Here is a 25,312-nt window from a genome sequence, read left to right on the forward strand (position 1 = left end):
GATTTCCTGGGCAATAATTTTCAAATATGTTGCAAGCATTAATTCTTTTAAAAATTACTTTTAATTTTATGAGTCAACATAATCTTATATCTAAATGTTTACTTTTAAAATATTAAAAATTTTGCATCTTTTTTAGGAAAGTGTAGTCTTCTGTAGTTTTATTTTTTATTTTTTTAATAATACTATAATACTTTAATACATATAATACTTTAATAATACTATATCACATATTTTCTGTTTTTAAAATTTTTTACTACCTATTATTTCTTTTTTTTTTTTTTAATTTTATTTTATTTTTAAACTTTACATAATTGTATTAGTTTTGCCAAATATCAAAATGAATCTGCCACCGGTATACATGTGTTCCCCATCCTGAACCCTCCTCTTTTGTAGTTTTAAAGTGAACACATTTAAACTGAAGAGATACATTAAGCAATATGTAGAAAACAAAAAATAGAACTAAGCACAGCAAAAAAACTTTTTTTGAATAGGAGGGAACTGTCAAGATAGCTCAGTTAAAATGCCTTTCATCAAATACTTATTGATTACCAATACATTGGTGAATCAATCAGTCAGTTCCTTGCTCTTATGGGTCTAACTAACAAGAAGAAGTTGCAGTTTAATAATTATAAGTGTGTCAAGTGCCATGAGGAGGTATCAGGTATCGTGGGAACGAGTATCAGGAGAACCTAACTACTGAGGGAGAATGGCTGTGATGGGACGGAGACCGCCTTCAGGAGCTGATGTTCTTCAGGAGCCTCGAAGAGTAGGTAACAACTAGCCAGGTGACATGGATGTGAGGTGATGTCAAGGGAAAATGGGAGAAAGACCCAGAGAGAGGGAGCACTGTACTGGGGGTGAGTGCAGGCAAGATGGAGGAGAGTGGTATGTCTTGGGATCTGATAAGGAAATCACAGCTAGAGCAGAGAGAGTGAGAGATGGGGACCACTGAGAAGCAGGGGGTCCATCTGAATAATTTATAAATATAAATAGCCAGAGTTAACACAAATATGTATAGGCCACATTCTTTCATATAACTTTTCCTTTCATACTAATTTTTCCTTTAAAACGCATATTTTTGATTTAGCAGCATTGTACTGATGTAGAATTTAATAATCTAATTAAATTGTAAAATGAACTGCAACTGGCACTCTTAAGCCCATGGACCAGAAGGACATCATGCTTAAAATAAGTTGAAATGTGCCTATTACAATTACTTTATAATGCTTTCTTATAACTATGATATTCTTATCTTTTGTTAATTAAATAATTGGAACTTATGTTGAATGTTGAAATTTATTAGTATAGAAGGTTAATCTTTAGAAATTAGAACCACTTTCTATCTAAATAGCTGTTGAGCTAAATAGCTATTTCTACCATTTATTTCTACCATTTATTAGCTATTTCTACCATTATTACCATTTCTACCATTTATTAGCACCAAACTGCAATATAAGATTTTTAGAAATTAAAGTAATTAAGAAATCTTCTGAAAGGAAAAGATAAAGAAGAATCTGTAGGTTTTAAAGGGAGGAACTATAGAAATGCAGAAATCTAATTTAAATTCACTGTCTTAGTGAATTACTTTGTGATTTAAGGATGCTCTCATCTTTGTCATCTTCTGAGAGAGGAAAAAGTATGGGACTTCTTTGACCTTGAGCATGACCCAGGTAAAAAATGCGTGGTATTGTGAGTGACAAATTTTGGATGGTCAAGCAACAATGAGGGTATGTCTGCTGATTTGAAATGAAATACTCAGAGCAAGCAAATTTTGGCTCCTTTTAAAACTTATATGGCTTAGGAAGACATAAGCAGCACCCAGTGGCTAAAGATTGATTAAAACTTGGTAAAAATACTGGTAACTAAAATGGACTCAGAGTGTTTTTTCATAAAAATAAACTGAGGACATAAACATGTTGACTGAGTGATTAATTTGATTGAGCTATAATAGTCAGATTTAACAAATGTCTTGAACCAGCAACTGCTTCACCACTTTTTCAATATCATTTTAATGTTTAGTAATGATTTTCTTGGACAGTAAAAGTTTTTCACTGTTTTTTAAAATGTTCCATGCCATAGACTATGAAGGCAGACGTGAGATAGTTTGGGGAGTAGATGATCTACACTTTAATTTTTTGCTTTATTAAAAAATTTGTACCAAATCCCTCTTGTTTTCCATTATTTGATTTACTTGCATTCACTTTAAAAAATTCTTGGGTTTCAGTGGACAATATAGGTTGTTAAAGTGCAAGTTCTTGGGCCCTACCTCAGATCTCTTGAATGGCAATCTATAAGATCTGGGAATCAGCATTTTTAGCTAGTTTGCTAAGTAATTTCTTAATGTATTAAAGTTTGAAAACAAATTATCCCTATAGAACACTTTTTGCAGATTATACCCAAGGACATAGTATTTTATATGCTGATACAGGCTTCCTTCCTTGTTCCTTTTCTTTAAATCTTAATTTGAATCATCCAGTGATAGTTTTCTTTTGCTTAGCATATTTTACCTTCGTCTTTCTCTTAGTTTATATAAAGAATTGTATATAATTTCTATATTTCAAGAGGGGGGATTATAGGCATTGTGGAAGATGCTGGAAGATGCTGAGGAAATCATTTGGGAAAGAAGGGGGAACCTTCCAGGACCAATATTTGTCAGTTAAGGTTGTAGATCTTAGTGGCATGACCATCTCTTCACCTATAAAAATCATATTGTTGGGAGACTAAAACTGATAAGACAACTTATCCCAGGGAAGAAGGGGCTTTTTATATACCCTTGTTTGGGTATATCCATTCTGGGCATAATCTGGGGATGTGTGTTGCTTTAATTTCCCTATTAATCACTGGGTGATGTGAAATTAATAGAAATCTAAGATTTTCGAAAGGAGTTCCTGCTTCAGGCTCATTTAAAATGCATACCTGGTAGCTTTAATGTGCCCTAGGGTCTTTGTTGCCCCTTTTTTTGATCTCCCAGACTAGAATGTCCCTGAAAGTCAGCAGTCATGCTCTGTGGATCTGGACATACTCTGTGGCACCTAGTTCTAGATCTCATATAATATGACTTAACTATTGAATGAAAAAATTGTGATTTTAATTCCTAGTAGGAGTTTTCCCCTTTGCATTCCTTATTGTAGATATTCTTTACAGACATTTAACTCAGTTGGCATTTATATATATGTTTTCTTACTGAACAGTTCTTAATGTGGCCTGGATTTCTCAGAAGAATGAAATACCTGGCCAGTTGGTATAGTTACTTTGCTCTGGGGGTCAATGTGTGATTGGTTAAACTAAACAGAACAAAACTTGTTCCTTAGTTCCCCTCTTTGTGGATCATAGTCTTATGAATCCCAGAAATAAAGAGGGAGAAAATCTTTAAAAAGTTACCAAGAATCTGAAGTCTCCCATTATTTGTCTACAGAGAACAAACAGCCTTTCTCCTGCTAGAGGTGGGGTGTGGTAGTTGCCTTGCTTTCCAGGATGGGGAGGGTGGGATCTGGGAATCTTATTCTGCTTTATATGCGTTTTCAACCAGTTTTCCTGTGTTCAAACCTTTCCATCAGTAACCCTTCACATCCTTATGCGTGGTCTAAGGTGTTTGTGTTCTGAGCCTTTCTGGGACTCAAGGGAAGGGATCTACGTTTTCCTGACTGATACACCTCCTCTGCAGGCACTGAAGTTTCCAATTTTTCCCCCTGCATACTCAAAGTTACTTTGTCTGCTTTCTGTCTTTCAGAAAATTAATGATGTATCTCTTTTGTTATCTTCTTCTTTTCTTTTTTATTCTGGATTTATGCCCTTTTTGTCAGGCTTATCAAGTTGGTGGATTTCAAGTGGGAGCTGAAGTAAATGTGTTCAGTTCTCTCATGTTTTCAAGGATTCCATCTAGACCATTTCTTTCCCTCTATTGGAAATATATTTTTTTCTTTTTAAGTGTGTGCAATAAAAAACACCCACCAGGGCAAGTTTTCAACAGAAACATTTGCCAAGAAATGGACATTTCAGTGTTTTCAGTGTACTTTATGTTATATTCCAGACTCCTTGGCACAATTTTTAATATTGGAGATTATTTTGTTTTGGTTCTTTGATCTTATGGGCTATTTTACCGCCAGAAATCCTACTGATCTCTAGCAAGCCTTTTTTTTTTATGGTAGATAACATTCTGTGATTCTAATTATTATGTGCTTAGTTGTTCAGTTATGTCTGACTCTTTGCAACCCTACGGACTATAGCCTGCCACACTCCTCTGTCCATGGGGATCTTCCAGGCAAGAATACTGGAGTGGGTTGCCATGCCTTCCCCCAGGGAATCTTCTCAACCCAGGGATCGAACCCAGGTCTCCCACATTGCCCGCAGATTCTTTACCAGCTGATCCACCAGGGAAGCCCTTAATTATTATATTGGTGTGTTTTCCCTCCTTCTGATTTTTAGTAGGAGTATTATTTCCCATCCTGGGAAGAATGAGATTGATAATACATCTAGGCTGTTATTTAAAGAGAACTGCTACTTTTATTCCTTGCATATTTTTCTTTGTCTTACCTGTTTTATTTCTATTACTTATTAACCTGAAATATAATTTTAACCTTTAAATTAGTTTGCATACACATGTGATATTTGACCTGAATTTCAGTTGTGTTTTATATCTTTATTTAAACAATGTTGCATACTCTAATCTGATGTTAGAAACCTAAATTGGTTTGTTACATCTTTTGCTAAAGTGTTATTGACCAATATGGTTTACCTAGGGATTCTTCAGAGGTGATTTTAAAAATCCTCTATTACCTTTTTCAAATACTCATTAGATGTCCAAAGAAGATGCTGGTGTAACACTTCTGTTTGGATATTAGCAGGTTGCTTTCGGTTTTAGAGTAGAATTAATATATTATTAATTTTAAACTTTTATATTTCCTTATATTGCTATTTTTTCCTTCCTTTCCTACACAGCTAAGTTTATGAGAAGATTTACATGTGTTTTGATTTTTAAATGGCTCTGAATTTATATTGAATGAGTTAAAAAATTACTGAAAACATTTTATTCTCTTTTCAGGTTCTGTTCTAGATATTATTAAGCACATTGTGGCAAAGGGGGAACATAAAAATGGGGTCCTGGATGAAGCTACCATCGCTACAATACTCAAAGAAGTGCTGGAGGGTTTGGAATACCTGCATAAAAATGGACAAATTCACAGGTATGTAAAAGGTAGCACTCCTCTCTTTTGGATAAGTGCAGCAGTAGTTATGCTGTTTCATTTCATTGAGGCTATTCCTTGTTCTTTGGCACAGTTACCCATAATCTCTCAGGGTTAGCAGGGCTCTTGGTATTATATTATTAGTTCCAATACACTGTGGTTACACAGCTGCTGCTAAGTCGCTTCAGTCGTGTCCGACTCTGTGCGACTCCATAGACGGCAGCCCACCAGTCTCCCCGACCCTGGGACTCTCCAGGCAAGAACACTGGAGTGGGTTGCCATTTCCTTCTCCAGTGCATGAAAGTGAAAAGTGAAAGTGAAGTCGCTCAGTCGTGTCCAACCCTCAGCAACCCCATGGACTACAGCCTTCTAGGCTCCTCCATCCATGGGATTTTCCAGGCAAGAGTACTGGAGTGGGGTGCCATTAAACATTTAAAAAATAACAAATGCTCTAGTCAAATTGGAAACTCAAAAATAAATTCCTAATTTCCTACCAGGAGTTAGTTGCCTTAATCAACTGATAATAGTTTGGAATATTCCTTTATAATTTGTTTTATATCTTGAGTATTTTCTGAAATTATTAAAAGCTTTTGTAAAATAGCTTTTAAAATTAAACTTTTTTTTTTTTTTAATAAAATAACATTTGAAGAGCCATATAGCATTTCATAGCTCAAGTATTTCTGGCTCTTTATATCTATTCAGCCCCTGTGTATGGATAACAAGAATTGATATCTGTACAAATGGTGGCAGATTCTGTTAGTACAAATTTATTTAGTCCCTGGATTTGGTTTTCCTTCATTTGAAGATATATTTATTTCCCCATCATTTATTAAGGATAGTTTCCCTGGATATAAGAGTTTGTAGTTTACATTTCTTTTCTTTCAGCACTTGAAAGATATGTTACTTAATTCTGGCCATCATGGTTGCAGATAAGAAATCTGTTATGTGAATTGGTACAAATATGTTGCTTTTCTCTGGCTATTTTCAAGATTGTTTCTTTGTGGGACTTCCTGGTGGTTCAGTGGTTTAGGACTGTCCTCTCAATGCAGAAGGCACAGATTCAATATCTAGTCTGGGAGCTAAGATCCCCTGATGCTGCACAGCATAGCAAAAAAAAAAAAAAAAAAGCAACTGTTTTCTTTATCTTTGGTTTTCAGAAGTTTAATTATGATGTGTCTTAGTGTGGATTTCTTTAGGTCTATCCAGTTTGGGGTTCCCAAATTTATTCAATCTAGGTTTTTGTCTCACCAATTTTGGGAAGTTTTCAGCCATTATGTCTTTGAATACCTTTGTAAGCTATTTTCCTTCCTTTTTTTCTGGGACTCTAATGGTGGAAATGTTAGGTCTTTTGTTGTTGAACCATAATCCTTCTGGCTCAGTTTTCAACCTATTTTTTTCTGTGTTCAAATTGAGTAAATGTTCTTGATTTGCTTTGAAGTTTGCTGATTCTATCCTCTGTCCTCTCCATTCTACTCTGGAACCCATTCCTGGAGCTTTTATTTCTGTTACTGTAGGTTTTCAGTTAAATAATTTTTATTTGGTTCTTTTTACATTTTTAATTTTTTTTGCTGAGATTTTCTGTTTTTCATTTGAGAATTTCAAATTGCATGTTAGAAGCATTTTTATGATGGCTGGTTTAAAATTCTTGTCAAATAGTTCCAACATCTAATTCTTCTTCATGTTGATATCAGTCTTTCTGTTCCTGTTTCTTTTTGGCCATGCCACATGGCATGCAGGGGCTTAGTTCCCCGCCAGAGATTGAACCTGTGCCCCCTGCATTCGGAGCACAGAGTCTTAACCATTGAACCATCGGAAAAGTCCCTTAGATGTCTTTTCTTATTAATTTTTTCTGGTTCTTGGTATGTTGAATAATTTCTTAAAATTGTATCATGGATATTTTGGATATTATGTTAGAAGACTTTTGATCCTATTGAGATAATTAATATATATTGAAGTAATATATTTTAACAGGCAAATTTCCCTGATTTTGAGGCCCTCGCAGTGGTGGTCTGGTTTGTTCTGTTTTTGTAGCACTGCTGAGGCTCTCTTCTCGATTCCTGCTGATGCTACCCATGGGAGTAGAGTGCACTTGCCCAGGTCTGGTGCTGCTAGGTGGAAGGTGGGAGATAGTGGTTGTGCCTGTGAGTCTGTGAACACTTCCTTGGGCTCATCTTGTAGCCTGCCACCTGATGCTAGTTGGGCTCCTGTTCATTCTCTGGTACTGCCTGTGGACTTGAAAGGCACATTTTCTAGGTCACCTTTTGCTACTGGGTGACTTGGGAGACACTGGGTCTGGGTCATCTATTGCCACTGTGTAGAGGAGCTAAAGGTACCAGACCTGGGTCAGTCTCAGCTGCTGGCTGGAAGAATGGGAGGTATTGGCTGGGCCTGTCAGTGATGCTGGTATAGGCAGCATGGACCTATCTACACTAGATGTAGATTGGACAGTGAGTGAAGTTTCCTGTCTGGTCTTCATTGGCACCTCTGGTTCTGGCTTGATTGGTCAGCCTGAGACTCTGTAGTCCAGCTGTGTAATCAGGGATGAGGTCCCTGCTAGGTTTGGTGCCTCTTTGGCCACAAAGAGCAGGCTTAGAGCTTTTTTTTTTTTTTTTTTTGATCTGTACTTGTTGACAGTTCTGGTTGCAAGACTGTAATACCCATTCCAGGATATATGAGATTAAAAGAAAACTCAGGGAGGTGGTATAGTACTATGTGAAAGTGGACTTGAATTCATTGTAAATGTGTAGAGCAGACTCTAGGGAAACCACAAAAAAAGGAAAAAAAGAATATGCTAAGAGAGGAGAGAAAAATAGAATTACGTAAAATGCTCAATTAAAATCAAAGAAGGCAGAAAGAGTGGAAGAACACAAGATATATATATATACCTAATATATATAGAGATATATATCTTTAAAATCACCTACTTTTAAGGAACTACAAAAAGAACAGACTAAGCCCACAATTAGAAGGAAATTAAATAAAAACATCAAGAGTGAAAATATATGAAGTAACAGACTAAAAAGACAATTGAAAAGATCAATGAAATTAAGAACTGGTTTGTTAAAAAGACAAATAGATTGTTAGCTAGACTCACCAAGAGAAAGAGAGGACTCCAATTCAGAAGTCAAAGAGGAAACATTGCAGCTGACACCACAGAAATATGAGATTGTTAAGAGACCACTATGAACAGGTATATACCAACAAACTGTAGCACCTAGAAGAAATGGATAACTTCCTGGAAACATAGAATCTACCAAGACCAAATCATGAAGAAACAGAAAATCTAAACAGACCAGTTACTACTAAGGAGATCAAATCAATAATCAAAAACTTCCTGACAAAAGTCAAGGACCAATAATTTCATTGGTGAATTTTATCAAACATTTAAACAGGAACTTATATAATCCTTCTCACATTCCTCCAAAAACTAAAAGAGAAGGAAACATTACAAACTCATTTTATAAGGCTACCATTACCCTGATACCAAAGCCAAAGACTCTTATAAGTAAATAAGAAAATTACAAGGTAAACTTATATGCAAAGGTCCTCAACAAAAAACATTAGCAAGCCAAAATCAGCAGTACATTAAAAGGATCATGGACCATGATTAAGTGGGCTTCATTCTAAAGATGCAGGGATGGTCCAGCATATTCAAGTAAATGAGTATAGTACACTGCTTTAACAAAATGAATGATAAAATCTTGATCATCTCAGTGTTGTTGTTTTTTAGCTGCTAAGTCGTATCCAGTTCTTTTGCTACCCTATGAACTATAGCCTGCCACACTCCTGTGTCCATGGGATTTCCTAGGCAAGAACATTGGAGGGGTTGCCATGGCCTTCTCCAGGTGATCTTCCTGACTCAAGGATCAATCACCCTGTCTCTTGCATCTCCTGCATTGGCTGGCAGACTTTTTACCACTGCACCACCTGGGAAGCCCACCAAGGCTTACTGCTCTGCTCTTGTCCTTTTCATTTCTGAAGCTTGAAGATTTCCATTTTTTATTTCATGTTGAGTTATGTGGCAGTATCCTCCCCTGATTTATCCAGCATTTTTCTTTGTGTTTGGCGCAGAGGAATGGTGTGTCTTAGGGCCAAGGTCTGTGTAGTAAGTGATGAAAATCTGTTTACTGTGTTGTTGCAATAGAAATTCTCTTATACATTAAATCAGAGGCCCTAACATTGGCTTCATATTGGAATCACCTGGGAAAGTTTACTAAGTACTGATTACTAGATCCACTGCCAGAAATTCATTTAAGTGATTTGTGATGAGGCCTTGGCATTGAGACTTTTGAAAGTTTCCCAAGAGATCCTAGTACGCAGCCAAGGCTAAGAACCCTACTTACACTTCAGCTGAGCTGAGCTGAGACTTCAATAGGAGAAAGTTGGGAGAAAGTTGTTTTACTGGGAAGCAGACATGGATGTTTTCGGTAGATTTTGTTACTTCTCATATCTTTAGAGTCCAGTTGTTATTTCAGATAGATTTGTATCAGTCTGCTGGATTAGGTCAAATAATTTTACTCTGTCTCTACTGTGTTTTTTCCTTGACCCCTGAGGCTTTAGAGGTTTCTACTAGAGTGAACAGGTCTCTAAATTAGAGTTACACTTTTCTCTCTGTATCTATGTACCCAAATATTTTTCCTATTTAAAGGGGTTAGCTTTAACAGAAATAGTAGATATTTAGTCAGTTTAAGATGCATAAATGTAGTGTTATTTTTCAGCTTTGTTATGATTCGTTTCTTCTCTTGAACTGTGCCTATTATTGGGCTTCCCAGCTGGCACTAGTGGTGAAGAACCAGCCTGCCAGCGTGGCCTGCCAGTGCAGCAGATGTAAGAGACACGGGTTCAATCCCTGGGTTGGGAAGATCCACTGGAGGAGGAAATGGCAACACACTCCAGTATTCTTGCTTGGAGAATCTCATGGGCAAAGGAGCCTGGCGGGCTGCAGTCTACAGGGTCCCAAAGAGTCAGATATGACTGAAGTGACTTAGCACATAGCACATGACGTGCCATTTGTTGAGTCATGAAAATGTAACGGGGAGAAACTTGTTCTGTACTTTTAATTTTAAATTTAATTTTAAAAGGAATTTGCAACTTTGGTATAATAGTGACACATGAGAAATGGCATCAAGCTGTGAAAAACAGAACTTACTGTTCTTGCTATTTAAGAGTGGTTGGGGGATATAACTGGGGGCTGCTGGGTTGCTTGATATTCTTTGAGATGAAGTTTAAAAAAAAAAAAAAGGACTATTATATTGATTTCCAGATGTTTAGTTACAAATCTTTTCCTTCAAAGTTCAATTTGTCCTGTTGTGTGTGAGGACAGACTGGTGTTTAATTATCCAGTGAGCCATTTAGCTTCATGGTATTCCTCTGCTTTCACTCTTGGAAGCTGTTCTATAGATTGCAATTTTGGTCTGAAGAGGGAAACATGAATTTATTATCTTAATTGATCAGGAAAAGTAGTCATCCTAAGTATAGGTTCTGCTGGCAAGAGATTGCTGTTTCTTCACTTAAGACAAAAGCTTAGGGACTCTTCTGGTGGTCCAGTGATTAAGAATCTGTCTTGCAATGCAGGGATTTAGGTTCAATCCTTGGTCAGAGAACTAAGATCCCACAGGCCTCAGAGCAACTAAGCCCATGCACCACAACTGCTGAGTCCATATGTGTGCTCTGGAGCCTGCGCTCCACAACTAGAGAATGCATGTGTCACAAGGAAAGGTCCTGCCTGCCACAAGCGAGACTTGACACAGCAAAAGAAAGAAATGTTTTTTAAAAAGACAGAAGCTTAGAAAATAGTTTTTGAATGGGTAACACCAATATTTAACTCAGATGACCATTATATCTACTATGGTGGGCAAAAATCCCTCAGAAGAAATGGAGTAGCCATCATAGTCAACAAAAGAGTTCGAAATGCAGTACTTGGGTGCAATCTCAAAAGTGACATAATGGCCTCAGTTCCTTTCCAAGGCAAACCATTCAGTATCACAGTAATCCAACTCTATGCCCCAACCACTAATGCTGAAGAAGATAAAGGTGAATGGTTCTATGGTTCTATGGACCTACAAGACCTTCTAGAACTAACACCAAAAAAACTATCCTTTTCATCATAGGGAACTGGAATGCAAAAGTAGGACGTTAAGAAATAACTTCTGGAGTAACCTGGAGTAACAGGCAAGTTTGGCTTTGGAGTATAAAATAAAGCAGGGCAAAGGCTAATAGTTTTGCCAAGAGAACACACTGGACATAGCAAACACCCTCTTACAACAACACAAGAGATGACTCTACACATGGACATCACCAAATGGTCAATACCAAAATCGGATTGATTATATTCCTTGCAACTGAAGATGAAGAAGCTGTATGCAGTCAGCAAAAACAAGACTTGGAGCTACTGTGGCTCAGATCACGAGCTCCCTATTGCAAAATTCAGACTTAAATTTAAGAAAGTAGGGAAAACCACTAGGCCGTTCAGGTATGACCTAAATCAAATCCCTTACGATTATACAGTGGAGCTGATGAACAGATAGATCTGGTAGACAGAGTGCCTGAAGAACTGTGGACAGAGGTTCATAACACTGTACAGAAAGTGGTGACCAAAACCATTTGTAAGAAAAAGGCAAAACGGTTGTCTGAGCAGGCCTTACAAATAGCTGAGAAAAGAGAAGCAAAGAGCAAAGGAGAAAGGGAAAGTTATACCCAACTGAATGCAGAGTTCCAGAAATTAGCAAGGAGAGATAAGAAAGCCTTCTTAAATGAACAATGCAAAGAAATAGAGGAAAACGGTATAACAGGAAAGACTAGAGATCTCTTCAAGAAAATTAGAGAAACCGAAGGAACAATTTCATGCAAAGATGGGTACAGTAAAGGACAGGAATGGCAAGGAGCATTCATTCTAACAGAAGCAGAGGTGATTAAGAAGAGGTGGCAAGACTACACAGAACCATACAGAAAAGGCCTTAATGACCAGGATAACCAGGATGGTGTGATCACTCACCTAGAGCCAGACATTCTGGAATGTGAAGTCAAGTGGGCTTTAGGAAGCATTACTAAGAACAAAGCCTGTGGATGTGATGGAATTCCAGCTGATCCGTTTCAAATCCTAAAAGATGATGCTGTGAAAGTGCTGCACTCAGTATGTCAGCAAATTTGGTAAACTTAGCAGTGGCCACAGGACTGGAAAAGGTCAGTTTTCATTCCATTCCCAAAGAAAGGCAGTGTTAAAGAATGTTGTGCTCATTTCACATGCTAGCAAAGTAATGCTCAAAATCCTTCAAACTAGGCTTCAGCAGTACATGAACTGGAACTTACAGATGTACAATTTAGAAAAGGATTTTCTGGATTTAGAAAAGGCAGAGGAACCAGAGATCAAAGTGCCAGCATCCGTTGCATCCCAGGAAAAGCAAGGGAATTCCAAAACATCCACTTCTGCTTCATTGACTGCACTAAAACCTTTCACTGTGTGGATCACAACAAACTATGGAAATTTCTTGAAGAGATGGGAATATCAGACCACCTTACCTGTCTCCTGAGAAGCCTGTATGCAAGGCAAGAAGAAACAGTTAGAACCAGACATTGAACAACAGACTGGTTCAGAATTGAGAAAGGAGTACATCAAGGCTCTATATTGTTGCCCTGCTTATTTAATGTATATGCAGAGTATGTCATGCAAAATTTGGGGCTGGATGAATCACAAGCTGGAATCAAGATTGCTGAGAGAAATATCAGTAACCTCAGAAATGCAAATGACACCACCCTAATGACAGAAAGTGAAGAGGAACTGAAGAGCATCTTGATGAAAGTGAAAGAGGAGAGTGAAAAAGCTGGCTTAAAACTCAACATTCAGAAAACTAAGATCATGGCATTCAGTCCCATCACTTCATGGGAAATAGAAGGGGAAAAAGTGGAAACAGTGACAGATTTTATTTTCTTGGGCTCCAAAATCTCTGTAAACAGTGACTGCAGCCACGAAATTAAAAGACACTTGCTCCTTGGAAGAAAAGCTTTGACAAACTAGACAATGTATTAAAAATAAAAAACAGAGACATTGCTGACAAAAGTCCGTATAGTCAAAGCTATGGTTTTTCCAGTAGTCATGTATGGATGTGAGAGGCACCATAGGAAAGGTTGAGCACCAAAGAATTTATGCTTTCGAATTGTAGTGCTGGAGAAGACTCTTAAGAGTCTCTCGGACTGCATGGAGATCAAACCTGTCAATCAGAAAGGAGATCAACCCTGAATATTCACTGCAAGGACGAATGCTGAAGCTTCAGTACTTTGACCACCTGATGGGAAGAGCCGACTCATTGGAAGAGACCCTGATGCTGGGGAAGATTGAAGGGAGTGACAGAGGGTGAGATGGTTGGATGGCATCACCGACTCAATGGACATGAGTTTAAGCAAACTCTGAAGATAGTGAAAGACAGGGAAGCCTGGCGTGCTGCAGTTCATGGGGTTGCAAAGAGTCAGACACAACTAGGTGACTGAACAACAGCAACAATGCCAATACATAGCTTAAAAGTTCAAATGGTACAAAATGGTCAAGGATAAAAAAAAAAGCAGTTAGCACAATGGTGCTAACTCATGGTAATGCTATGTACTCTAGATACAATGTGATGAAAATGACACTTCCCCGGTTTTCCTTCCCCAAACTCTTAACACCAATCTAATCATGAGGAAAACATCATACAAATTCCATTAGAAGGACATCCTATTAAAGCAGTGCATCAGTACTGATTGATTAAGGTGGCGAAAGAACCATACTAATGCACAGTGCTAATAATGGGGGAGACTAAGCAACAGCTGTATGGGGACTCCTCTGCACCATCTTCTCAACTTTTATGTAAATCTAAAACTGTTCTAAGCTTCTGCACATCAAAGGAAACTATTAGCAAGGTGAAAAGACAGCCTTCAGAATAGGAGAAAATAATAGCAAATGAAGCAACTGACAAACAACTAATCTCAAAAATATACAAGCAACTCCTACAGCTCAACTCCAGAAAAATAAATGACCCAATCAAAAAATGGGCCAAAGAACTAAATAGACATTTCTCCAAAGAAGACATACAGATGGCTAACAAACACATGAAAAGATGCTCAACATCACTCATTATCAGAGAAATGCAAATCAAAACCACTATGAGGTACCATTTCACACCAGTCAGAATGGCTGTGATCCAAAAGTCTACAAGTAATAAATGCTGGAGAGGGTGTGGAGAAAAGGGAACCCTCTTACACTGTTGGTGGGAATGCAAACTAGTACAGCCACTATGGAGAACAGTGTGGAGATTCCTTAAAAAACCGGAAATAGAACTGCCTTATGATCCAGCAATCCCACTGCTGGGCATACACACCAAGGAAACCAGAAGGGAAAGAGACACGTGTACCCCAGTGTTCATCGCAGCACTGTTTATAATAGCCAGGACATGGAAGCAACCTAGATGTCCATCAGCAGATGAATGGATAAGAAAGCTGTGGTACATATACACAATGGAGTATTACTCAGCCATTAAAAAGAATACATTTGAATCAGTTCTAATGAGGTGGATGAAACTGGAGCCTATTATACAGAGTGAAGTAAGCCAGAAGGAAAAACACCAATACAGTATACTAATGCATATATATGGAATTTAGAAAGATGGTAACAATAACCCGGTGTACGAGACAGCAAAAGAAACACTGATGTATAGAACAGTCTTATGGACTCTGTGGGAGAGGGAGAGGGTGGGAAGATTTGGGAGAATGGCATTGAAACATGTAAAATATCATGTATGAAACGAGATGCCAGTCCAGGTTCGATGCACGATACTGGATGCTTGGGGCTAGTGCACTGGGACGACCCAGAGGGATGGTATGGGGAGGGAGGAGGGAGGAGGGTTCAGGATGGGGAACACATGTATACCTGTGGCGGATTCATTTTGATATTTGGCAAAACTAATACAATTATGTAAAGTTTAAAAATAAAATAAAATAAATAAAATAAAAATAAAACTGTTCTAAAAAATAAAGCACTTTAAAAAAGAGTCTCCTTCCGCCACTGCACTTCTGGTATCCTGCTCTAAAAGGAACTACTTCTTGCCATTTTCTTGTGATTCCTTTGAGAGAGATTTATGCCAAAATAAACATTACCACGTATGTTTGTTAGTATTTGTAGTATTTCATTTATATAATATGTTGTAGTTTAACTGGTCTCCTATGTAGATGGATAGTTGTCGTATTTTGTTACGGCATACTGGTTTATAAGTCTGATATTTGGAACAGAGTTAAGAGGTGGCAGTTGGGAGCTGGGATAGCAGGAGGGAACAATTGATTTTATTTTGGTATGTAGTTGAATTGATTGATTTGCTGCTCCACATTTCTTCAGAGATAACCAAGTTTTATTTTAGTGTTTAGTTGGATGGATGGATGATGTTAGTGGTTCATTTATCTCCATAAGTTGATTTAAAGCAGGTTGTCTTTTATTTAGTTATTTAAATCTATTTGATGAGTAGATGAGAGATGCCCTCTTTGTACTAACTATTAGGTTGGTGCAAATATAATTGTGGTTTCAGACCATGAATTTTAAATCATTATAACTAGGCTCCCACACATGCCTATCTTCCCTGGTGGCTCAGATGGTAAAAGTGTCTGCCTACAATGCTGGAGACCCAGGTTCAATCCCTGGGTCGGGAAGATTCCCTGGAGAAGGAAATGGCAACCCACTCCAGTACTCTTGCCTGGAAAATCCCATGGACAGAGGAGCCTGGTGGGTTGCAGTCCATGGGGTCGCAAAGAGTTGGGCACCACAGAGCAACTTCACAGCTTCACTCCCACATCTTTATTAATCAAAATAGGAACCATTACAATCAACACATTTTTGCCAACAAGAAATAAGTTTGTTTATTCTTATAACATAAAACTCTGTGCTTTGGGATTCCACGGGCTCCTGAAAAGTATTTTCTGCCTCCTGCTGGTTGTGGAAGCATTTTCCCTGCAAAAAATTATCAAGATGCTTGAAGAAGTAGTAGTTGGTTGGTGAGAGGTCAGGTGAATATGGCACATAAGGCAAAACTTCGTAGCCAAGTTCGTTCAACTTTTGAGGTGTTGGTTCTGCAGTATGCAGTTGGCCATTGTCATGGAGAAGGCAGTGGCACCCCACTCCAGTACTGTTGCCTGGAAAATCCCATGGACGGAGGAGCCTGGTAGGCTGCGGTCCGTGGGGTCGCTAAGAGTCAGCCATGACTGAGCGACTTCACTTTCACTTTTCACTTTCATGCATTGGAGAAGGAAATGGCAACCCACTCCAGTGTTCTTGCCTGGAGAATCCCAGGGACGGGAAGCCTGGTGGGCTGCCGTCTATGGAGTCGCACAGAGTCGGACACGACTGAATCGACTTAGCAGCAGCAGCATGGAGCAGAATTGGGCCTACTCTTTTGACCAATGCAGGCTGCAGGCATTGCATTTTTCAGTGCATCTCAGGTATAATCATTTCACCAGGATTCAGAAAGCTGTGGTGCATCAGACCAGCAGACAGCCACCATGACCTTTTTTTGTTACAGGTTTGGCTTTTGGGAGTACTTTGGAGCTTCTCCTCAGTCCAACCACTGAGCTGGTCATCTCTGGTTGTTCTGTAAAACCCACTTTTTGTTACGTCATAGTCTGATCAAGAAGTGGTTCATTGTTGGGTAGAGTAAGAGAAGACAACACTTCAAAACGATGATTTTTCTGATTTGCAGTCAGCTCAGAATCCCAGGGACGGGGGAGCCTGGTGGGCTGCCGTCTATGGGGTCACACAGAGTCGGACACGACTGAAGTGACTTAGCAGCAGCAGAAGGCACCTGCTTATTAAGCTTTTTCACCTTTTCAATTGCTTCAAATGATGAACATCTGTAGAATGGTTGACGTTGAGTTCTTCAGCAACTTCTCATGTAGTTGTAAGAGGATCAGCTTCTGTACTAACACTATATGTTGCAGCCTGCTGCAAAAAACAGAGGAGGAAGTGACTGAACTGTACGTTGTTTTTTCCCATTAAGTTTTAGATGTCATTCAGAAAAAGGAGTTGAAGGTTCATGGTTGGCTTAGTTGAATGGTCTTTGTCACCACAGGAAGGAAATACCCTCAGTTCTCTCCTGTTCATTGTGTAGGCTTTAGGTTTGTAGGACGAAGTGAGCCAGCCTTTACTGTAAGCCAGCCTCTGGGAGGAAGTCCTATAAATTCCTTGCATTTATAAGCAGAACAAAATACTGAGTAACATGATTTCTTTATGCTTCAGTATATATTCAGGAAAAGTGTTGTGTATTCTTGGTATGGTGATGCTGCTACATAACATTTGTGAAACTGTTGTTCATTATTTACCAAGGAATGGTTATCTAAGGATGGGGAAAAGAAGATGGGAAGGACAGGAAAGAGATGATGTGTTGTCCTTTCACTGGTTCCTTTTCCTGACGAATAAATACGGCCTTCTTCCATGACCTAGCCTCACTTTTCTTTCAGTCTAGCTTCAAGGTCTGGCTCTCTTGTGTTTGTTTAATTATATTTATTTTTAATTATGAAATAAATAGGTGAGTCCACTCCCATAGGACAGTCAAACATTGTTCCCCTTGACTCTGGTCCTACTCCTCTCCTTTAAAAAACCTAAATTCCTTGTGCTCCTTTTGGTGTGTGTGGAAAGATGTGTTCATGCCTGTGAGTGTGTAACTAATGGTGGCACACACAATACACGGTACTATTTGAAGTGTTCACTGGCAGTATGTATTAGGTAGTAGAGGGCATTTGAAGTCATAACATGTTGATTGACTTTAATACATTTCATGAATGTAACAGATTTAATTTAACCTTTCTGCTACTGTTGACTTTCTAGATTGTTGCCATTTTTGATTTGTTACTTCAGACAGTACTATATAGACAACCCCCTTGTACATTCTGTGTGCCTTGTGAGAGTTTCTCTAGGTTATCAAAGAAATGGATTACTCATGGGAGTTGACGAATGTAAATTTTTTAGATTCTATTGACACATTATTGCATGAGAAAAACATGTTGTAGATTTGAATGGATAGTACAATATCATTTATGTTGGAAGAAAAGCTCAGATATGTCGCAGGAACATATTCTATTAACTAGACTGATAATGGTTGGAAACTTTGTAGAGAATATTAGACCTGAGAACAGTGGTCAAAAGGGATTTTGACCTTTTCAGTGATGTTTAGGTTTTTATAACAGGAATGTATTTATGTATTACTTGAGTTGTTTTAGTTACTAATAAGAATATAGATATGTTTGAACAATTTATATTATATCTTTATGCTACAAGCATAGACTAGTCCCTGTTATCAGCCACATACTGATCATTGTAAAATTTTGTTCATAAATTATAGAAAAATCAGTATATTTTAAAAAGTAGATAAGGTGAGAGGGTCACATTCTTTAGCCACTGTTATCTCAGTCAAATATTTAATAATCTTGAGTTTTTCCAAATTTACTAGTAAAAGCTATGTATTACTATAGCTTTCTATTTACCATGTTTGGATTTTAGTACAAGTGACTACAATTTTAAAAATTCTGCTATTGGCCCTAATACTCTTAAATGCAATTTTTCATTAAAGCATTTAAATATTACCAGTGTTGTGGTGAATATATTGAACTTCTTAAATTATGTAACTCCAAAGAATAAGTGTTTTTTAATAAGTAATTTTTTTTCCTTACAGAGATGTGAAAGCTGGCAATATTCTTCTTGGAGAAGATGGCTCGGTACAGATTGCAGGTACTGATTAGTATTTCTTTTTATTTTATCTTTTTATTTTAGCTTAATGGCTGATAGAACAGCATTACTTATCTTCTATGTTTTCTTAGTCAGTTTTCTCTTCTGTATCCTGGACCATCTCTGGTCACACATACTATGTTGATATATCCCTGCTGACTCAAGGTATCTTCCACTACTCATTCTTCATTTTCAGTCGTAGGCATTTTCTAAACTACTTAACTATGGTTATCTATTCCTAACTCCCCTTAGAGTCATCTTCTGTGGGTTCTTATACCATTCTTTAACTTTCCTCTGAAGGAGAGGTAGTCAAGAAACTTCATTGTGTTTAATAAATGTGCTTTAGGGAAGTTATACTTCTCTTCTGGGAGAAATGGGTTATTTGCCAGTTAAGAAGACACATCTGAGAGGTGGAAGTGTATTGGTAGATTCAGAGTTGAAGAGATAAGAGTTAGAGTCCAAGGCCTTCCAGTGTTGGTATCTTGGTGAAATGCCCCCTCCCCCAGGGTGAGACTCCAGAATGGCTGAACTGCAGGACTATTGAGCAAGCAGATCATCTGAGAAAATCTCAGCTTGGTCCCACACTGCTGGAACAGTCAGGTGTTTGGCAGGAGGAAGATAACTACCCAAACCTTGAATTATTTCTTCAGCTTTAGAAGAAAATTTAGGCACACATCTTCATGTCCTCAGGTAAGGGAATATTTTAACTAAGCCATAATGTTCTAACATAAAGAAAAAGATTGATAAATTTAACTCCTGTAAAATTAGCAACTATTGTTCATCAAAAGAAGAACAGTTTGTCACCATTAATAAGTAAAGAAGCAAACCACAAAGTAGATAAGTTATTTGCAGCATGAATAACTTGACAAGGGACTCAAATTTAGAATATACAAAGAACTAATTAAGGAAAAGTCAAATAACCTCAAATGAAGACATCAAAACATAAATATAGTAAAAGGTGTACAATCTCAACTAGTTAGCAATTAATGCACAATAAAATAACATTGGGAAATCACATTATATTGACTGATGTAGCAAACACATCTGACAGTACTAGTTATCAATGTAAAGCAAGAGAGAATCTCACCTTCTGATGGTGAGAATATAAGCTAGTAGGAACACTTTAATAAGTTGGAGATATGCATACCCAGAGACTTTAGCTTCTAAATCTATGGTGTAGAGAAACTCATACTTCAGTGTGCCATAATGCTAATAAGCATTGAAAGTTTGAAACATTACCAAGCCTTTTGTTAGTAGAATGTATAAGTAAATTGTAGTTGATTTATACTTTACAGTACTGTATAATGGGCTTCTCTGGTGGCTCAGTAGCAAAGAATCTGCTTGCCAATGCAGGAGACACCAGAGACGTGGGTTCGATCAGTCCCTGGGTTGGGAAGATTCCCTAGAGGAGGAAATGGCAATCCACTCCAGTATTCTTGACAGGAAAACCCCAGGGACAGAGGAGCCTGGTGGGCTACAGTCCATGAGCTCACGAAGAGTTGGACACAACTGAGCACACACGCACTTGAACTTGGTACTGATGAAAATGAAGAAAACTCCAGCTGTGTACAGAAGCATTAAATAAATTATAAAAATATATGGTGAATGAAGCTAGTCAAAATAAAATATATAACTTATGATTCCATTTATATAAGTTCAAAACCAGGCACAATTATGCTGTATTGGGTAGAGAAGCAAAATCAAGTGGTAAGGAACAAAAAAGAAGGAATTCTAGGAAAATGGTAGAGTAGAAAGCACCAAGAATCTTCTCTCCACCTAGACAACAGTTGAATTGGCAGAACTGTCTAGTGTAACTGTTTTGAAATTCTGCATCTCATTGATTGCTTGAAACTTTTAGGACAAGACTTGGAAGGTAAATTGCAGTTAATTTTGGTCGGTTTCAGAGCTGCTCATTTCTTACCCATCAGCCACATGGCAAGCAGCTATGCATATGTTTTTGGAGCAACTTGCACACAACTTGCAGGAACTATGGTGGGCAGAAAGGACCCCGTCCTTTGAAGTAGCAGCAGCATCTGCTCTGATTACTAATTGCAGCTTCTGATCTCAGAGATGCAGACAAAGAGACAGGCAGCCATTGTTGTTACAGCTCCTCCTTTCCATGTGATTTCCAGGGCACTTGAACAGGTCATTGCCTTTTTTTCCTTCCTTCGTTTCTCTCCTCTTCCCCTTTTTGAAGCCAAACTTTAAAGACTAGGACAATAAAAAATAACTATAGGAACTTTGCTGTGGGTCCAGTTGTTAGGATTCTGCACTTTCACTGCCAAGGCACTATATTCCATCCCTCATTAGGGAATTAAGATCCCACAAGGCATGTGATGTGGCCACAAAACCAAAACAAAAGCAACATTTGCAGGGAAAATTGAAAAGTGAATGTTTGTTCTCAGGAAAAGGTGCAGAAAAGATCTGAGAAGGCCTTAAGTTTACATTTCAGGCCAATGCTTGACACAGAAGCAGCCTACAACAACCCAAAAAAACAAAACAATAACAAAAAACAGCAAATCCTAGGGAAGGAGAAGAATCTGATTTCCAGAGTTAGCACATTATTAGATTCAAATGTCCATCTTCAATAACAACAACAAAAAAAATCACAAGACATTCAGTGAAATAGGAAAGTATGATCTATTCAAAGGAAACCATCACTGAAAAGGGCTTGATGGCAGATATATTGGACTTTAAAAACAACCATCTTAAAGATGTTGAGAGAGTTAAAAGATACAGAAAAACTGAAAACAACAATTGTTAATAAAATCTAAATATCAATAAGGAGAGAAGACTTAAAAAGAAACAAGAAAGAAATTCTGGAGCTAAAAAGTACAATACCTTGAATTGTGAAGTGAAAAACTTATTAGAAGGATTTAAATGCAGATTTGATCTGGTTGAAGAAATAATTGGTGAACTTGAATATGGAAATTACCAAGTCTAAGGAACAGATTTATGGGTTGCCATTTCCTTCTCCAAGGAACAGAAAGGAAAATGAGTGAAAAAGTGAATAGAGTCTGACGGGTCTATTTGGATATCATTAAGCAGACCAACATCCACATTCTGTGAGGCCTCGATGGAGAAGAAAGGGGCAGAGAGAGTAATTGAAGAAATAATGGCTGAAAACATCTCAAACTTGATGAAAAACATGCATATAAACGTCTGAGAAGCTCAGTGATCTCCAGCTAAAGTGAACTCTGAGAGACTCACAGAGGCACATTATAATCAAACTTAAGAAAGACAAAGAAAAAGAATCGTAAAAACAGCAAGAGACAAGTGACTCATCACATACAAGGTGTCCTAAATAAGACAGACTTCTCATCAGAAACTTTGGAGGCCAGAAGGCAGAGGGACAATGTATTCAAAGTTCTGAAAGAAAAAAAGTGTCAACCAAGGATCCTTTTAAAAGTGAGGGAGAAATTAAGACATTTCCAGATAAACAAAAGTTAAGGAAATATGTTTCCACTAGACTTGCCCTGCAGGAAATACTCAAGGGAGTCTTGCAAGATAAAATGAGAAGACCCTAGATAATAACTCCAAGCAGTATGAAGAAATAAAGAACTCAATAAAGGTAGATACATGGGTATATAAAAAAACTACTATTATTGTAACAGTGGTTTGTAACTGCACTTTTCGTTTTCTACATAATTTAAGAGACTAACACGTTACAGAAAACAGTTATTGGTCTAAAACTTGATATTACAATAGCATTGGTTTGTAACACCGCATCTTCTTTTCTACATAATTTAAGAGACTAATGCATTTAAAAGAATGATTAGTTTATGTTTTTGAGCACACAGTTTATGAGGATGTAATTCTGTGATAACAACAACCTGAAGAGATAAGAATAGTGCTGTAAAGAAAAAAGTTTTTGTATGTTATTGAAGTTAAGCTGGTGTAAATGCAAATTAGAGTGTTACAACTTCAGCGTGGTAAGCGTAACCCCATGGTAACCATAAAGAAAATAGCTATAAAATATAAATTTTTAAAATGAGGAAAAATTTTAAGCATTTTACAACAAAAAGTTAAGCACAAAATCAGTAATATAGGAAATGAGGAACAAATTCTTTTGTCGTTTTGTTTTTAAGTTGCATGTAGCAACTTAACATGCGTGCTCAGTTGCTTCTAGTGGTGTCTGTTTGTTACCCTATGTACCGTAGCTTCTCTGTCCAGGGATTCTCCAGGCAAGAATAGTGGAGTGGGGACTTCACTGGTGGTCCAGGGTAAGAATCTACTTTTCCAATGCAGAGGATATAGGTTTGATCCCTGGTCAGGGAACTAAGATCCTATTTGCCTCCAGCCCATGTACAGCAGCTAGAGGAGCCCAGGAGCACCTAAGACCCAATACAGACAAATAAACAAACAAATACATTAAATAAATAAAAGAATACTGGAGTGGGTTGCCATGCCCTCCTCCAGGGGATCTTCCCGACTCAGGGATCAAACCCATGTCTCTTATGGCTCCTGCATTAGCAGGGCAGTTCTTTACCACTGGTGCCTCCTGGGAAGCCCCCCAAAAGCTTTAAATCATATGAAAAAAATAACACAATGATAGAAGTAAGTCCCTCTTTATCAATAATTGCTTTAAATGTAAATAAACTATCCAATTAAAAGAATGGTTAAAAACATGATCCAACTATATGCTGTCTATAAGCAACTCACTTTAGATCCAAAGATACAAAGAGATTAGAAGCAAAGGATGGGAAAATATATTCTATGCAAATAGTGACCAAAGAGAACAGGGTAGCTACTCTAATATCAGACAAAATAGACTTTATATTTAAAAGGTTGTAAGAGACAAAGAAACACATTATATATTAATAAAAGATTAGATATAATAAGTAGATAAACAGTTATAAACATTCATGCACATATTAACATACCAGCAAAATATATGAAGCAAAAAGTAACAGAATTGAAGGGTACTGTAGATAGCTCTGTAATATTAAAAGGAACTGTAGAGAGCTCTGTAGTAGTAGTTAGGGACTTCAGTATTCCGGTCTTAATAATGGGTAGAACAGACAGAATGTAAGGAAATAGAAGACTTAAACAACACATTGACTGACTAGATCTAACAGGCATATACAAAGCACTCTACCCAATAAGAGCAGTGTACACATTCTTCTGAGGTGTCCAAGGGGCATTTTCTAGGATAGACCATTTTTTAGGCCACAGATTAAGTGATAATCATATAAAGTATTTTCTCTTATCACAATGAGGTAAAGCTAGAAACCAACCACAGAAGACTTGAAAATTCACAAATTTGTGGAAACTAAACAAAAATAGATTGACAAATAGATTTTGACAACCAGTAGATGAAAGAAGACATCACACAGGAAGCTAGAGATTAATGAAAACAAAGTCACAACCATACCAGAACTCATGGGACGCAGTGAAAGCATTGCTAAGGGGCAGATTTGTAGCTTTAGATGCTTTATTAAAAAAAAAAGAAAGCTAGCAAATCAACAACCTAACTTCACAGCTTTAGGAACCAGAAAAAGAAGAAACTGAACCCTCAGTCAGCAGAAGGAAAGAAATAATAAAATTTAGAGTTGAGAAAAGGATATAGAGAATAGAAGAGCAATAGAGGAAATTGATGAAACCGAAAGTTGATTCTTTGAGATCACCAAAATTGACATACCTTTAGCTAGGTGGACTAAGAAAAAAAAAGACTGGACTCAGTGGTTTAACTGGTAAATTCTGTCAGACATTTAAAGAAGAACTAGTAACAGCCTTCCTCAAAGTTTTCCAAAAATTTGAAGAGAAAGAAACACTTTCTAACTCATTTTATTGAGTCCAAAATTACCCTATTCCCAAAGTCAGGTAGAGATACTAACCCAAGAAAAGAAGACTATGGACCAGTATCTATTATAAACATTGATGTAAATATTTTCAGCAAAATACTAGTGGCAAATCAAATTCAGTAGCATATTAAGTGGATGATACACCATGACCAAGTAGGATTTCTTTGGAATGCGAGAGTGGTTCAAGATCTGAAAATCAGTGTTAAACATGAGATTACCAGAACAAAGAGAAAAAGAAAACCCGCATGGTCATCTCAGTGCACCACAGATATTTGAGAAAATTTAACACCCTTTCATGGGCTTCCCTCGTAGTCAGTTGGTAAAGAATCTGCCTGCAGTGCAGGAGACCTGGGTTTGATTCCTGCGTTGGGAAGATCCCCTGGAGAAGGAAATGGCAACCTGCTCCAGTATTCCTGCCTGAAGAATCCTATGGACAGAGAAGCCTGGCAGGCTGCAGTCCATGGGTTTGCAAGAGTCAGGCACCACTTAAACCACCACCACAACACCCTTTCATAATAGAAACATGCAACAAAGTAGGAACAGAAGGAAACTTCCTCAGCATAGTAAAAGCTACATATGAAAAACCTACCGTG

The 25,312-nt window shown here is 37.7% G+C and overlaps 1 protein-coding gene across 3 annotated transcripts in view; it reads left to right on the plus strand.

Moving 5' to 3' along the window:
- The window catches only part of OXSR1 (oxidative stress responsive kinase 1), an 87,397-nt gene that overhangs the window by 26,839 nt on the left and 35,246 nt on the right, over window positions 1-25,312 (plus strand). For all 3 annotated transcript variants that reach the window (XM_086365932.1, XM_086365931.1, XM_086365930.1), the window contains 2 exons: window positions 5,042-5,183; window positions 18,863-18,918. In XM_086365932.1, coding sequence (XP_086222058.1) covers window positions 5,042-5,183; window positions 18,863-18,918 — 198 coding nt within the window. The remainder of the gene's footprint in view (window positions 1-5,041; window positions 5,184-18,862; window positions 18,919-25,312) is intronic.

This window comes from Bos grunniens, chromosome 22 (assembly GCF_055505025.1).
Source record: "Bos grunniens cultivar Pamir isolate PY7600 chromosome 22, Bosgru_T2T1.0, whole genome shotgun sequence".
In the NCBI taxonomy this organism is placed as follows: Eukaryota; Metazoa; Chordata; class Mammalia; order Artiodactyla; family Bovidae; genus Bos; species Bos grunniens.